General features: G+C 45.4%; 1 protein-coding gene across 2 annotated transcripts; it reads right to left on the bottom strand.

Annotated features, from left to right (window-relative positions):
• Window positions 1-354: 354 nt before the first annotated feature.
• Window positions 355-7566, bottom strand: P2RX4 (purinergic receptor P2X 4). 2 transcript variants are annotated; one of them, XM_005524262.3, is made up of 12 exons: window positions 7379-7565; window positions 6704-6851; window positions 5193-5264; window positions 5026-5098; window positions 4450-4546; window positions 4212-4292; window positions 3984-4125; window positions 3474-3610; window positions 2049-2142; window positions 1899-1964; window positions 1713-1808; window positions 355-1028 (listed from the first exon to the last, which is right to left on the bottom strand). In XM_005524262.3, the coding sequence occupies exons 1-12, from the start codon at window positions 7507-7509 to the stop codon at window positions 996-998; spliced, it is 1170 nt and encodes a 389-aa protein (XP_005524319.1). In that variant the 5' UTR covers window positions 7510-7565; the 3' UTR covers window positions 355-995. The 2 variants fall into 2 exon arrangements, with proteins under 2 accessions (XP_005524319.1, XP_014109468.1); XM_014253993.2 differs by lacking the exon at window positions 355-1028 and having other exon boundaries at window positions 1632-1808; window positions 7379-7566.
• Between the last annotated feature and the right edge of the window lie 6830 nt (window positions 7567-14396).

Genomic DNA, 14396 nt, shown 5'->3' with positions numbered 1-14396 from the left:
CATTAAATGCAGCAGCCCAGACACAGGGCTGGTGTGGTGGTGAAAGGCATGGGAGGTGTGCCAGGGAATAACAGATCTGTTCTTCCAAGCAGTTGGTACCAGCACTTAGATAAAGACCCTAAAATCTTGGCCTCTGACTTACAAGTCTTTTCCCTTTGAGAGAGTTTAAGGCAACAGACATGGACAAGGTGTCAGGAGAACCAAGGCAGAGCAGCTGTAGTTGCAGCAGCACTTCTGCTGAGAGAATCAAGAAGCAATGCCCACAGAGCCCTGGCTTTGATAGCCCTCTACTAACACTTGGCATGTGGAGAGAAATGAACAATCAAAAGCCAGCTTGCAGAACTTCAAGAGGGCTGAGGGAAAGTAGTATTTTATTTAAGTAAATTTTAAAGTAATAGCATAAAAATTAGACAAAACAGAAAAAAAGTTCTGTAACCAGTAAGCACTTTATCATAGCACAATGGAGCCAGACTCTGCTTTATCTTGGGCTGTGGCCACTGGAGCTTGGAGACCCAATTAAATAGTAGGTCTAGGCTCAGCTAATCTTCACAGTCCTTCAGGGAAAGAAAAATGGCAACAGCAAGGAGCTGCTATCTCAAGGTTAGGCTCCTCCTGGCAGTGGCCATGTTCACTCTTAAGGAAGAATCTGTACCTATTGTCCTGTGCCCTCTGCTATCAGTGAGCTCAGGAACAGGAGGACTGGCAAAATGATGATGCAAAAGCTGTCCCAGGCTCAGCCAGAGCAGAGGTCTGGCATAAAGCACAATTTTCCCTCTGTGCTTAGTGCAAATAACCTGGAAATACAGCGGACAAGGAGCAGACCCAGTTCTTCTCCCTGGCACTGGCTCCCAAGTAGTAAAGAGTAGTGAAGATGGTCCCTTTCTCAGTTTGGTTCCCCACTTCCTTCCAGCAGAGAGGGGGTGGTCTCATGGCAGGGTCAAGAAATGTTCCCAGCAGCAGTTTAGAGCAGCAGTTGGTCCTGCAGCACCAGGAGCTCAGGAGTTTGTTCCGTATGTCTCACCAACTCCCTGCAAGGATCAGAGATTACAGTTCTCTGCCAGAAACTCTTCTTTCTCCCCCTTTCAATCACATAAAATCCTTTGCACAGGCAAGCTACCTCCTGTTAGTCAGGCTTTACTCTTCCAGTGGCACAAGGTGTTTTGATTGAGAAATCTGCCCTCTGCAGCCACACTTCCCACTGAGTGCAGAGCTGCAGGGCTGAGCTCTATCCTCAGCACCAGTCAAGCAAACAACTAAATCCTACTGACCAAACAGATCATTTGGACCCTGGAGGGAGCTGTAACTGGCTGTCAGCACACTGGGCTCAGAAAATACCAACCCATTGAATGGGTTTTTTCACAACTGCAGGAACCCCAAAAGCCAAGGAGGGATTTGATGGGAACAGAGCTGTTCCCTACAGCTCTTAGAAGGCCAATGACTGCAACCCAAAAAGGAGGTGCAGTAGCATGACAAGTTCTTGAACATGTATTTTCCTCTCCAAGAGCGGTTGCCCAGGAAACATGACAATATTTGTTTCTAGTGCTCTTCCCTGCAACAGCTTTGAAGTAAAAATTAGCTTCTCTGACAAAGTTTCCTTAGAACTGTGGTTCAAAATCTCCATTGATGTGGACTTTCTACATCCTGTTTCAGAATCTCTGTGGAGTCAGAGGAGGAAGCAATTTTGCCTTTACCCTGCCTTTGTTGATGCTTACCAGTTCATAATCCTCCACATACTTGTATTTCTTCTCCCGATAGTAGTATTTCTTCTTCATGCAGTACAGAACAACAATGTCACACAGCACTGTTGCCTAGTGGGGATTGAAAGAGTTTAAGACAGTGATCCTCAGCACTGAGGCACTAATCCAGAATTGAGTCCAAGTGCAGACAGTGTCACTTACCACACCAAACAGTGCTAAGCCAGAGCCGATGTTAATCATGGTAGGAATTACATCAAATTTTCCTGCCTAGAAGACAGTTAGAAGCCTGAGCATGCTTTTCAGCATCTCTGAAAGCCCTCACTACAAGACCTCCAGGAACTGTCACCCTACCTTTCCAAACACTATGATAACAAAGCGGATGCCATAAGCTTTGACAAGCGTTCTTGATTCAGTGCCATCACTATTCTTGTAGTATTTTGCAAACCTGCAGAAAAGATAGGTCAGAGCTTAGCTGGAAATTCTGAGGTTGCTTATGTGATCATGCAACATCCAGGTGTGTTCCCCATCCCAAGAGGATAATAAGAACATCGGTACTTCCAGACACAAGCCCCGAGTGACGGAGATTTCATGCTGGCAAGCTCATTTAGGAGAAAAGCCCAAAGCAGGTGAATTCAAGACAACAGTAAGCACCATGAGGAAATTTGCAAGGCATAGGAAGGGGAGAAAGCGGCATTAGCAGGGGAGCAGAAGGACTAACGGGAAGAAATTCAGCTACACGAGAAAGGCGGGCAGGTGGCTGCAGGGGACCAGGCAGCCGCGAGAGGGCAGGGCCGGGAGCACCCGCGCGGCTCGGCCTGGCACACAAAGGCTGCTCCCTGTCCCGCACTGGATGACAGCAGGCAAAAGACAGGGAAAAGGGATGAGAACAAATAAGTGAGATCAGACTTACTCCACCACGTGGTTGACTAAGCCAGGAGGAAGCAGAAAATAGGGTGGAAGAGAAAAGGAAGGATTGGTAAGGGGCTATACCAGAGTCCAAAATTAGTAACAGCAGATTTCAGATTCAGATCCAGCTGTGATATCCTCCAGATAGTCCTGACACCCTGATACCTGCTGGCCTGGCACCTCCCAAACACACATTTGTGTTCTGCACAGCTCCTCAGCAAATTCATCCAAGTTCTACCCAAAGATCCTCTGTGCTAAGTGAGATTTTGTGATTCTAGAAATAACAACCCTGAGCCATGTTTCCTCACAAGCAGGAATCCTGCGAGGACCTTGACAAGGTGGCCAGTCTGTATTATTACAGTCTGAGTCTGGATGAAACCAGCTGCCATCTCTGTGCTGGTGTTTTACTGGAAGTGCTGGACTTCGCTGTACTGGCCAGAATGTGTATGTGGTGGTGTATGCCACAATACTCCTGGTGCAGATATGATCTTCAATTGACAGCCACTTTCACAGGTTAGTTTTCTCCCCAAGCAGAGTGAAGGACATGCTTCAGTCTCCCAGCCTCACCTCAGTCCCCTCAAACTCTGCCCTATGGGACCATTGCCACCCCATTGATCAGCCACCCACCAAAAAGCTGATGGAAACATGACTCAGGCACTCTGACACAATCAGTGGAGCTTCACCGACCTCCCCCCTCTGCTGTGGTTTGCACACAGTGAGGATCCTACCTGCTCTGTCTTACAGCATCAAAAAAGCTCTCCAGGTTTGCTTCTGTTGCTCTCCAAGAACCATCGAAAGCCCCAAACTACCGTACCTGCCAATGGCAGATGGAGCTGCAGGGACACCAGGCTCCCTCCACAGCCACATTACCTGAAGTTGTAGCCAGGTGAGACGGTGTGGGCAGAGTCCTTGTTGTCGAGGCGCCGGAAGGAATATTTTGGCACACAGTGGGAAGCAGCTCTGTCCAGGTTGCAGTCCCAGTTGATCTGCAGTGCCATGACTCCACCCTGCAAAGTGGAGGAGAGGAGGTGATGGGCAGTCCAAGTGTAGCCAACCCAGCACTAGGCTCGCTGCTGACCAGGACCTGATTTACTGCCTCTAATCCCAGGCTCAGTCCAGCATTCTTTTCTGCTGCTACAGAACCCTGCACGTAGCCCCACCCAAACAAAGCAAGGCCAATTATTTGTTAAGTAGGATTGACTCCAATCCCTCTGGACAGAGCACTCATCATCCTGAAGCTGATCTGTGTTCTGTGGCTCATGCCATGAGGCAGAGGGGACAACCCCCTACCATTCCTCTACAATACTGAAACATTTTAAAATGTTAAAATTTAAAATGTCTAAAAACAGCTGAATCCCAAGAAAAGGGTCTGCCAAATACCTCCACAGCCATTTCCTGGAAGTCTTGCCCTGCAGCTTCAGCTATTTTCCCTAAACGGAAGATAGGGCAGAAGGGATCTGTCTGGGCATCATAGATGCAGTTCTTGAGGTAGGTGGAGTTGATAGCGGGGAGGATGTTACGTCTGCAGGAGAACAAAAAGAGAAGGGTTGTTGCATCCCCTTTACTGCCCACGAGACCAGACAGTGTGAAGACCCTCTCACTATTTACTTGCTGAAGTTGAACTTGCGGTACCAAATGTTGTTCTTCACCAGAAGTGTGAAGTTCTCAGCTTCTCGCAGGAACGCTGGCCTACAAAACAGCAGGGAAACAAACAGGACACTGCAGAGTCCTTGGTGCTCATCTCTTCAGCTATTCCCAACAGCATCTCAGTGGGAGAAGCATCAGCTGTGTACCATGAGCCTGCCCTCAGGAGGGGCACTGTGGAGTAGGAAGACAGAGCACTCACTTGGGTATGTGATAGTCATCCTCCACAGGGCACCATGCAAAGACTTCACATGTCTTAATGCTGCTGTTGTAGTGAACACACTCCCCAGTCTGGATGCCTGGAATGACATGTGCATGGAGGTACTACTGAGCAAAACCAGGCAGTATTTGACCTGTGACATCCCCTCGCTCCATATGGAGAAAGCAATTTCCCAAGAGGTGAAGTGCCACTACCAAAACCCACATTATCTTTCACTGCAAGTGTAATTTCAGAGAAAGAAGCATTAGGTGCTTTTCCTGAGTCAAATCCTCATCCATGTGAAATACTGCGTCAGGGACTGAAGGCCATGAAAAAGCTTCACACTGTTTGCTAACTCCCAAAGCCCACATCTACCCAGCATCCACCCAACACAGTCTAAATTCATCTGGTCTAAGTCCACCAGAAAGAAAATCTGAGCTTCCCCTTCAGTTCTCTTACATGTGAGAGAAAGAGAACAAGGAGACTGAAGTGAAATGCTGCTTCCTTCACAGCAGGGAAGGCACAGCACAGGGGCACCACAACCCAGACTGAAAGGAGCCTTTGCAGCAGGTTTCTTACCACTGCTGTGGGTGCTGACATATCCTGGAACACAGTTGTTCTTCTCCTTGCACTTTGTTTGATCATCTGGGAGCTGGAGAGGAACAATAGTTACATAAAACTCTGAGAACTCTCTCCCCTGCACTCCCACCCACACAAGGCAGGATTAAAGCAGATTCTGCACCTACCTCTGGGCAGCGGCCTTGGCTCTGGTTCAGTGTGAGTATCACATTGGTCATGACAAACACAGTGTTCTCACCCTGAGCATGCAAAACAAGGAGGAAACTTAGAGTGAGAGTCTGCAAAGAGCATCCAAGGCACTGCACCAAACATCTTTGTTGAGATGGCCCACGTGGCCCAGCAGAGGGGACTTGCTCTGGACACTGCTGGTGCAGTGCTAAAGGAGCAGATTCCTATGTGTATTGCCTGGTGCTGCTGTGTTTAGCCAGAGGAAGGACTGTGGGACTGGCAGCTCTTTCTGTCCTCCCACTCGGCCCAAAGTTCCTCATTCACATAATGAAAACAGAGCTCACACAGCTCCTCAGGGGAGCTGTAAGGCAGGCAGAGAAAGAGAGCTCCAGCTGCAAGTCAGAGCACAACTCCCACTCTTTCTTTTTGCAATATATCAGTTAGGAATTTGCCTGGTCCTGTTTCTTCAGGGAGCACTATTTTCATTACTTTACTTTCACTACTTTCAGATCTGTATTACTCCAGATCTGTCATCTGCTTCCGCTCCACTGATACACAAATATGACCACTCAGCCAAAATCTGACTAAATCTGTCTTTTTCTGCACCATGTGTCACGCAGAGAGAAGGACCCACAACCAGCAGCTTGGCTGTGCCTGCCCAGCCCAAAGGCCACCACGTATGGCCCACACAGCACAGATTCCCACAGATACAATCAATCAGTAACTACATTGATGCTTCCTGCTCAGTTCTGCATCAGGTGATTTGCAGGCTGTTCCTGTGGCTTCTGCCAACAACTTAACTTGGGGCTGTTTGCTTTAGAAAGCAGTAAGAAAGATGACGTGGTTATTGTTGCAGCTTCTTCCTGACACCTGCAAAGTTCTTCCTCCTCTGCCAGGACAGGTGCTTGTTGCAAGTCTGTGGGCACCATGGACAGTGGGATCAGTGCACCCTTAGAGAAGGAAAGGCTCCAAGGATAAATTAAGAGCCCATCTGAGTACCCAAAGAGGGCTTATAAAAAGGAGAGAGGGGGACTTTTTACACAGGCAGATAGTGACAGGGTAAGGGGGAACAGTTTTAAACTAAAAGAGGAGAGACTTAGATTAGGTATTAGGAATTCTTTACTCTGAGGGTGGAGAGGCCCTGGCACAGGTTGCTCAGTGAAGCTGTGGCTGCCCCATTCTTGGAAGTGTTCAAGGCCAGGTTGGGCAGGGCTTGGAGTAACCTGGGATAGGGGCCCTGACCATAGAAGAAGGGTGGAATGAGATTATCTTGATTGCTTCCAAACCCAAATCATTATACGATTCTACACAAACACACACACAGACACACTTTTCTTGGAACAAGCTTCCCCAGGGCAGGTGCTCAGCATGATCTGCAACAAAGCAAAGCTGCTTCATTCTCTCATATCATGGCCATGCTGGAGCCAAAGCTGCTCCAGCTCTTAGTGGACTTCAGCAAAGCAGTAGCTGTTTGTTAGAAAACCTCTCTGCATGTGAAAGTGATTGATACCTGAGGAGGGATGACATAGTCAGCTACATCCCAGATCCTGACTCCCAAGTTGGATGTGTTTGTCAATGTCACTCCCTTCACCTTCGTGGTTACAGAACTGACCACAGAGTCTGTTTCCTGGTAGCCTTTTTCCCACAGAAAAACCCACCTGAAAGAGAAGAATTGAAAGAAACAATAGATAAACACCATAAACAAGTTCAGGCTGGAATTTCTCATTTTTCCATGTCACCTGAAAAGGCCATTCCAGACAGTTTTCTTACACAACAGCATTTCCTTACAAAAGGGTTACCAGATTGGCAATCTCCTGACTGATTTTTGGGGTGATATTTTTTATTTTCAGACTAGTTTGCAAGCTCTAAATTACTTTTATGCCCAGCACTGCTGGAGGAAAGACAATCACCTCCTGAGACTGTCCCAGTCCCGAGGGGCCCTTGGGCCATTCGCTTGAAAGTTGGACCTGATCCTTGTGGGCTCCTTTCCAGCTGAGAATATTCTGTGATTCTGTCCACAGTCCCGCAGGGCCACCGGGCTCCCCTCAGCCCGCGCCACCCTCACGGAATCGGTGCCGCGGCCCCTGAGGGCCCCTGAGGGAGGGGAGGCTCCCGCCCTCAGCCCCGCGGGCTCGCGGCGCGGAGCCGCCCGCTTCCCCTCAGCCGCGGCCCCCCGCCCGCTCACCCGATCACATAGGCGAGGATGCCGAGCTGCACCGCGCGGTTGATAAGCCCCACTTTGCGGCTCCGGATCAGCACGATGCGCGGGGTGTCGTACTCGAAGAGGAAGCTGTGGAAAGCCCCGCACAACGCCATGGCGGCGGCTGGGAAGGGAAGGGGGCCGGGACGGAGTCGTCTCGGGCCGGGCCGCGGCTGCCGCAGCCCCACAGCGCCCCGAGCCGCCCGCCCGGCGCTCCCGCAGCCCCGGGGCCGGGAGCAAATCGCCCGGGGCCAGCGGAGGCACCGGCACCGCCAGCCACGGACTTTCCACGGCTGTTTTCACAGAATCACAGAACCCATTAGGTTGGAAAGCGCCTCTGAGATCATCGAGGCCAACCTGTGACCGAACACCACGTTGTCAAATAGACCAGAACACTGAGTGCCACGCCAGTCTTTACATAAACGCTTCCAGGCTCAGGGACTCCAACACCTCCCTGGGCGGCCCCTTGCAATATCTAATCATCCTTTCCGGGAAGAAATTCTTCCGAATTTTTCCTAATTCTTCCTAATGTCCAATCTAAATCTACCCTGGCACAGCTTAAGTCAGTGCAAGGACCAAGCAACTGCTTGCAAAAGAGAGCAGAGCATATTGAAGACTGTCACCTTCCCATCCACAATGACCAAATCCTTTTTTTATCCTCTTGCAGAATTAATCTTAGCTATAAAAGCAGGGATTTACCATCTAGTTCATGTACCCTCTATCTTGTCTGATACCCAACACAGTGCTTATAGTAGGAACATCACTATAACCCTCATAAGAGCAGGTAAATCATCAGGAAGAGATGAAGTGAACTGACAAAGTGGCAGTGAGAATTTCAGGCAGTACAAAACTATTAAGACCCTTTAGTTCAGCTATATATTAGTTAAATGTTTAATTTTTTACAAAACCAGCCAAAACAGAAAGGACCAAAAGAAGGAAAGGATAGGAATATGAGTGAATATTCAGTATCACTTTCAAAAGAAGAATGGGTTCATATGTTAGACCAGAGATGCATAAATGCCTACAATAGTATTTCCCCCCCCTTGATATATAAGATACTGCAATATGAATATTAACACAATTAATGCATTTTTCAATTGAAGATATAAATACAAGTGGCATAATCTCCCAGCAATATATCTTAAAATGTATGTGGGAAATGGAAATGGCAAACTGCTGGGTTAGCTCAGAAAGAACAAAGCTTTGTTGAAAGGAGTGCAGAACACACCTGTTACATTCCTTCTCACCTTGTTCCTACAAAAATAGAACATGTCTAAATGTAACAAAAATAGAGAACAGAAAAGGTGTTGGAGCACAGATTAATTTGCCCTGAATTTGCTGGTCATTGGATGTGCTCTGGCCTTACACATCACACAAGGCTGCTCACACAAGTTCAGGGAGAGGAGGGAAGGCCTGCTTGAAGCTAAGATCAAACAGGAGGCCAAAGTCCCACATTACAGTTCCAATAAGTATGAATGAAATGCCCAAAAATATTACACAAAAATGGTAAAAAGTACTTTTCATTGTAATTTCTTGGTTCAAGTTAAAAAGAACAATACAAAGAGAACCCACTGGGCTTTTCAGAAAATGCTTTGTGTCACTGGAATCATCTAAAATGAGTGTGTTTGATCTGGTTGGACCATCAGGCCTTCAATGGTGAGTTATGAAACTCTTTCAGTGGCCTCTTTCTAGAGCCTCACAATCCAGGGCTGTAGAAAGCTGACCAGGCTGGGGCAGAAAAAAGCTCAGCACCACATTCTTTAGGTGATACATCCTTTGGGTTTCCTTCCTTCAGGGTCATGCTTTGAGGTGACTTATGGCTTTCTCCAGGGTGCAATCAGACAGCACCACGTGCTGAAACCAATTCTGGTTGTGATGCACTTTTTTCTTTCAGCAAAAGCTGCTCATGGTGCTTCTGAGTTGGTTGGCATTTGCAACAGCAGCACTGCTTTTGGCAGTCTGGAGAAGAGGCTCCTTGTCTAAAGGTTAGCCCCAGCTCATATTCTTCATTATGATGGTTCTCATGGGGCTCACCAGTACACATTGGCTCAGATTCTTCATTTTCATGGCTCTCATCGGACTGGCTGGTGCAGCAGCACAAAATTTCATAGGGTGGCTCTGCAACAATTCCCAACATAAATCAAAGAAAACATTTGCTGCTTCATCCAACCACAGAGAGAATTTTCAACAGGGATCCTCACCATTGGGTTCTGCACTTGACAGAGCACAATAGGGATAATGATGATGGATCAGCAGATCTGGAGGAGGATTGTTTTTCTGTGTTGCCATCACCCACCCCAGCAAAACCGAATCGACACCTCACGAGTTGTTTCAACACCAACGCACTCCTGCGGGCACGCACCCACCACAGGAAAGCAGCAATTTTTAGTTGACTCAAGAAAATGCATCTTCTGGTCATAGAGTGCCCATGCTCTGATAGGTTTAAAATCATGTTATTCTAGACCAAATCTGAATTCCTCAGCACACTTCAGTGTTTGGGACATCAGCATTTTCCATTCTCCGATCAGTAGAGTGTGGCAAGAATCATGGGAGCCTTAACCAACTTCCAGTTTTTTATTCTATCAAAACCCTGACTTTCCTGGTGCACAGCTCACATCAGCTCATGGATCAATAAGCAGTCACAGAGCATGGAACAACAAGATCCTTTAAATGTCACAATGAAAAGCAGACAGTGCAGACAAAAATCCTTATATTTAACTGAAAGACCTACTACACCACACAATGACACTGATATCCAAGCTCTGATAATTACACCCATATACCTTCTGTCTCAGACACACTGTCAGGACTCAAAGTGCTGTATTGTTCTTGACTAGTTTACTTGACTGATCTCTAAGCCCTGTTCACCTTCATTTAAATGAATAATTTGAATAGGAATTTGCTTAGCTGAAGGGTCAGTTCCAGGAGTGGCAGATACTCGCAGATCCCTCTGCCATTGCTATTCAAAATTTGTTCTACAGTTGGTTGCCTGTTCAAGTACCAAAAGAAGAAACTGTTTAAGAGGATATGTGTGGTGTAAAAGGCAGCAGCTCAGCCTCCTGCTTGCTACCATCTCCAGGTATTCCAAAGATAGAGACATCTAAAGAAAAATTCATTTTTCTCCTTTCTTTTTGGGTTCAGTCCCTGTTGCTCTGGTTTGCCATCTTGATGCCAACAAACCAGCGCAGAGCAAAGCTTTTAATTGATTCCACTCTCTCCTGCACATCCTACAGGAAGCTAAGTTTGGGAGACTGTGTGGTTCAATCAGAGTTCCTGAGATCACGAGATCGCTTGCTTCCCATTCACCAATATATGATTTGTATTCTCTGAAGGCAGTGAGTCACTCCTTACACCACACTGTGATATGTTCTTCTATCTTCTTGCTTGCACAGACATGAAATGCCCTTTTTCCTGTGTTGAATGCTTCCAGAGATATGTTTTATGGGCCAGCTTTTAGCCTGCAGGTCAGTCAGGTTTTATTTGAGAGTTTTCCTAACTCTTTCCAGGATCAGAGGTTTTTTCTAGCCCTCAGGGTAGAGGTTATTTCCTATCTGCCCTTGGTGGTATAGAAAGAAGCCTTCTCTGTGGCAGCTTTGTTCTCAGAGCTGACCTGTTCAGAGCTGTCTTATCTCTGTCTAGAACCTGTGTTACATCTGCTCAGTTTGTAAACATGTGAATTTTTTTGTTTGTAGCTTCCAGATATATGTGCTCCTAACTGGGATCTGGGAATTAAGATGAATTCTTAACTCTTTGGATATTACCACCAGCAAAATTTTACCTGTGTAAACTAAACACTTTCACCTTATTTGAATCACACATCTTGTTCTATAATGTTGTACTGTAATGATTTTACCCTAATATAAATCAGTATACCTGAATAAGCAATAGTATTGATGAGTACATGGAAGAAATAGTTATGCTGAAGGGCCACGTTTCCAATTTTTCCTTGTTTCCCTTGGTTCCTGGAGGATTAATAAGACTAAAATATTATAGAAACTTTCTATTTGTCACTCAGGCAGATACAATCCTGAATGCACAGCCTTTTTGAGTCAAGAATGCAAATTTACACAACTTTTTCAGAGCACTACTACATACTCTTTAGAAAGCATTAAGGAATGTTTGCACTTACATGGCGTAATTAAATTTTGGAAAGTCAATGTTGTGCTTATTGGCACAGTGAAATCTTCAGAACTCCTCAGAACCACAGGCCAAAAAAGAAATATCAAAGTAGCTAACTTCTTTTACTTAAATACATCAGTTAATGTTATGCCACTATACTATTACCTGGGAAGCTGTCAGTGGGAGGAATATGTTGCTAAGAATGACAGGGAGTTAGGTGGCTCAGGAGTGCAAGAAAGATATGAGTGGTTTTCTTAGTTTTGGGTATCAATTGTTCTCTCTTTATTGCACTTGTTTGTGTGGGCCAAGCCTAACCCGAGTCTCTAACTGCAGCTGAAATATGAACTCAGAAGGTTTCTGATATAAATCTTGCTATAGTATATGGTGAGAATTTACACTATTTGATAGCTGCTGATTTCTGCCCCGTGAATTGGCAGTTTCACTGCTGGTCCCCACAGCCATGTGGTCATCAGCTTCTAAAAGGGTAATAATGAGCTAGCTATAAGCTTGATCAGGAGTACTTGAATTTCCATGAAAGCAGGCATTCCAAGGGGGAAACCCAGTCTTCCAAGCAGTCATCCTTGTAAAGGACAATGCTCCTAAGCTGGAAATACTTTTCCTATCATTGTATTTTGAGCAATGCCTCTGCACCCGAGGTCTGTGATGACAAGCAGCACATTTAGCTGGATGATATGCAGCTTCCATGAGGGACTTCCCATGTCTTCTAAACCAAGTTAATGAATAAGACTTAATTGCAAATCAAATCAACCTTTGTGCATGCTACCTGGGAAGGAAGGTCTGATTAGTTTCACTGTATAACACTCAAGTTATTGACTTTGTGCGTTAATTTTTAAAGAACTAAAAAATAATTAACCTATGAAAGGAAATTGTTGATCATCATCCACTGGGGAGCATCTGGAAACAGATCTAAAGATCTTCTGAAAAAGGTGGTACAAACACCAATCCTTCAGCCAACTAATCCAACAATGGTGCCCTGCCTCAGGGAGAAGTGAACAATCCAAAATAAAAGAACCTCCTTGCCAACATGCAATTGTTCAGCTCCTGCCATAACTAACAGGAAGGAAAAGGAGGTCTCCTGTGTAGTTCATGAGATTTACCTTTGAAAGGAATTTGGTCAATGAAGACAATCATGGGTGTAACTAAAGCCCAACATTGCTACCTCAGTATCTCAACCACATGGCAGAGCTTCCTGGGCTCTGACCTTGGCATTGTTCTGGTAGAAAATAAACACTCAGCTTTGTTTTTTAGCGATTCCTCCATTTTTCCTTCCTGCCAATGAAACTTGTGAAGGAACTTTATACATCAGAGATTTGGACCAAACCTCTCATCCATTATTTTTGGTGCCTGTAGTGACCCACTCCTGGCATGTCAGAGGAAGGTTAGGGAACAGGGCAGAATGTGTCAAGTGTGCAATGGAATTGAAAGCAAAACTCCCTTTGCAACATCCCAGCAGGAGCCTACATAGGGTGACATTTCAAAATGACTGGCAGTCACTGAAACTTTATAACGAACCCTTAGGATTTCACTAACTCAGGAAGCTCATGCATATCTTTCCCGGATACTGTATGAACAATTACAGCCTTCCTGTTGTTGGACAAAGCCTTTTTCAGATCATAACTCTGTCCACATGAGAAGGGAATGGAATTTGCTCTCGAGTGGTGAAAAACCTCTGCAGAAGGAGCTGTAGGAGGCATTGTGGGCACTGGAGAGGACCTGGCAGTGGAAAAACTGCTCTGTTTCTGCAGAAAACCCCAAATCAGTGAGAAGATGAGATATAAATGTAGAAATTTATATGTATCCTATATTTTATACATATGGGCTTGTAAATGAGCTAATGAAAGTGCTAATTGACCTAGTTTCTTATACATATATTTCAAAGCTGGCTGAGAGGAACTAAAATTTATTACAATTTGCTTCCATAGAGTATTAATTCCATAATTTCAGTTGAAATAAAAGAGTTTATAATTTTTTTTTTTCATTCTTTAGCTGCTACAGATGAGAAATAGAACATTTTTTTCTTGGATATTGTACAGTCATGGGGTTACAACAAAAGATGGCTACGAGGCCCTTCCATCCTACTCTAAGTCACAGCACCATTGTTCCATGGAGTCTTTCTCCTAGAGTTTTCTTATCTCACTGTTTGAGATTGCCAACACTGAGGTTTTCATGATCTATGTAGGGAGGATGAAGAGATTGTTCTTTGGTCTGAGGAAGATCCCCCAACACCAGCCTGCAGCACAAAGCACAGACAATCAATCTACTACACGGGGAAGTGGAAGGAACCTCAGTGTGATAAACGAGCCCACAGAGAACTTCCACATCTTCTTTCTTTGCAGAAGAAAACCCCACATTAGGAAACTTTTTTTTTTTTTTTTTAAATTACAGTCCCTGATTGAAGCTCTTTTACGTTGATACATTTTCCTTGACATTTGAATTAATGAGCCAAATGTCTCCAGTGAATTCAAGATGAGCCTGTGACACCTAAAGCTGTTTCTATGGCAGCTGCATGATGGTACAAACTGGAGGCTGTGACTTCACTGCAGGATCATGCAGCAGGGCAGCTTGGTAGAAGTCAATTATTTGGGTATTATAATGAGTGTTAACAGTACAGCTATGAGGGAAGGAGCTGCTTTACATACATGAGATCTACAAGTGCCTAGGCAGAGGGAGTACCTTAAAATTTCATGATGTTGTCAATGTATCTTTCTTTCAACACAAAAAAATGTAGATATCTTTCACTTACTTAGGGAGGTTTTTCATGGATTCCACAGAGAACCCCTGACCTCACAGGATTTTAACAGTTGCATTATAATTCACACATCTGCCTGTTTGAATTCTTGTTAAGAAACAAGCTCTTACTCAA

This window comes from Pseudopodoces humilis, chromosome 20, assembly GCF_049639895.1.
Source record: "Pseudopodoces humilis isolate 2021_Gansu_Grassland_sample_001 chromosome 20, ASM4963989v1, whole genome shotgun sequence".
Taxonomy (NCBI): domain Eukaryota; kingdom Metazoa; phylum Chordata; class Aves; order Passeriformes; family Paridae; genus Pseudopodoces; species Pseudopodoces humilis.
The sequence above is the reverse complement of the archived record's forward strand: the minus strand, read 5'-3'. Positions and strand labels throughout refer to the sequence as shown.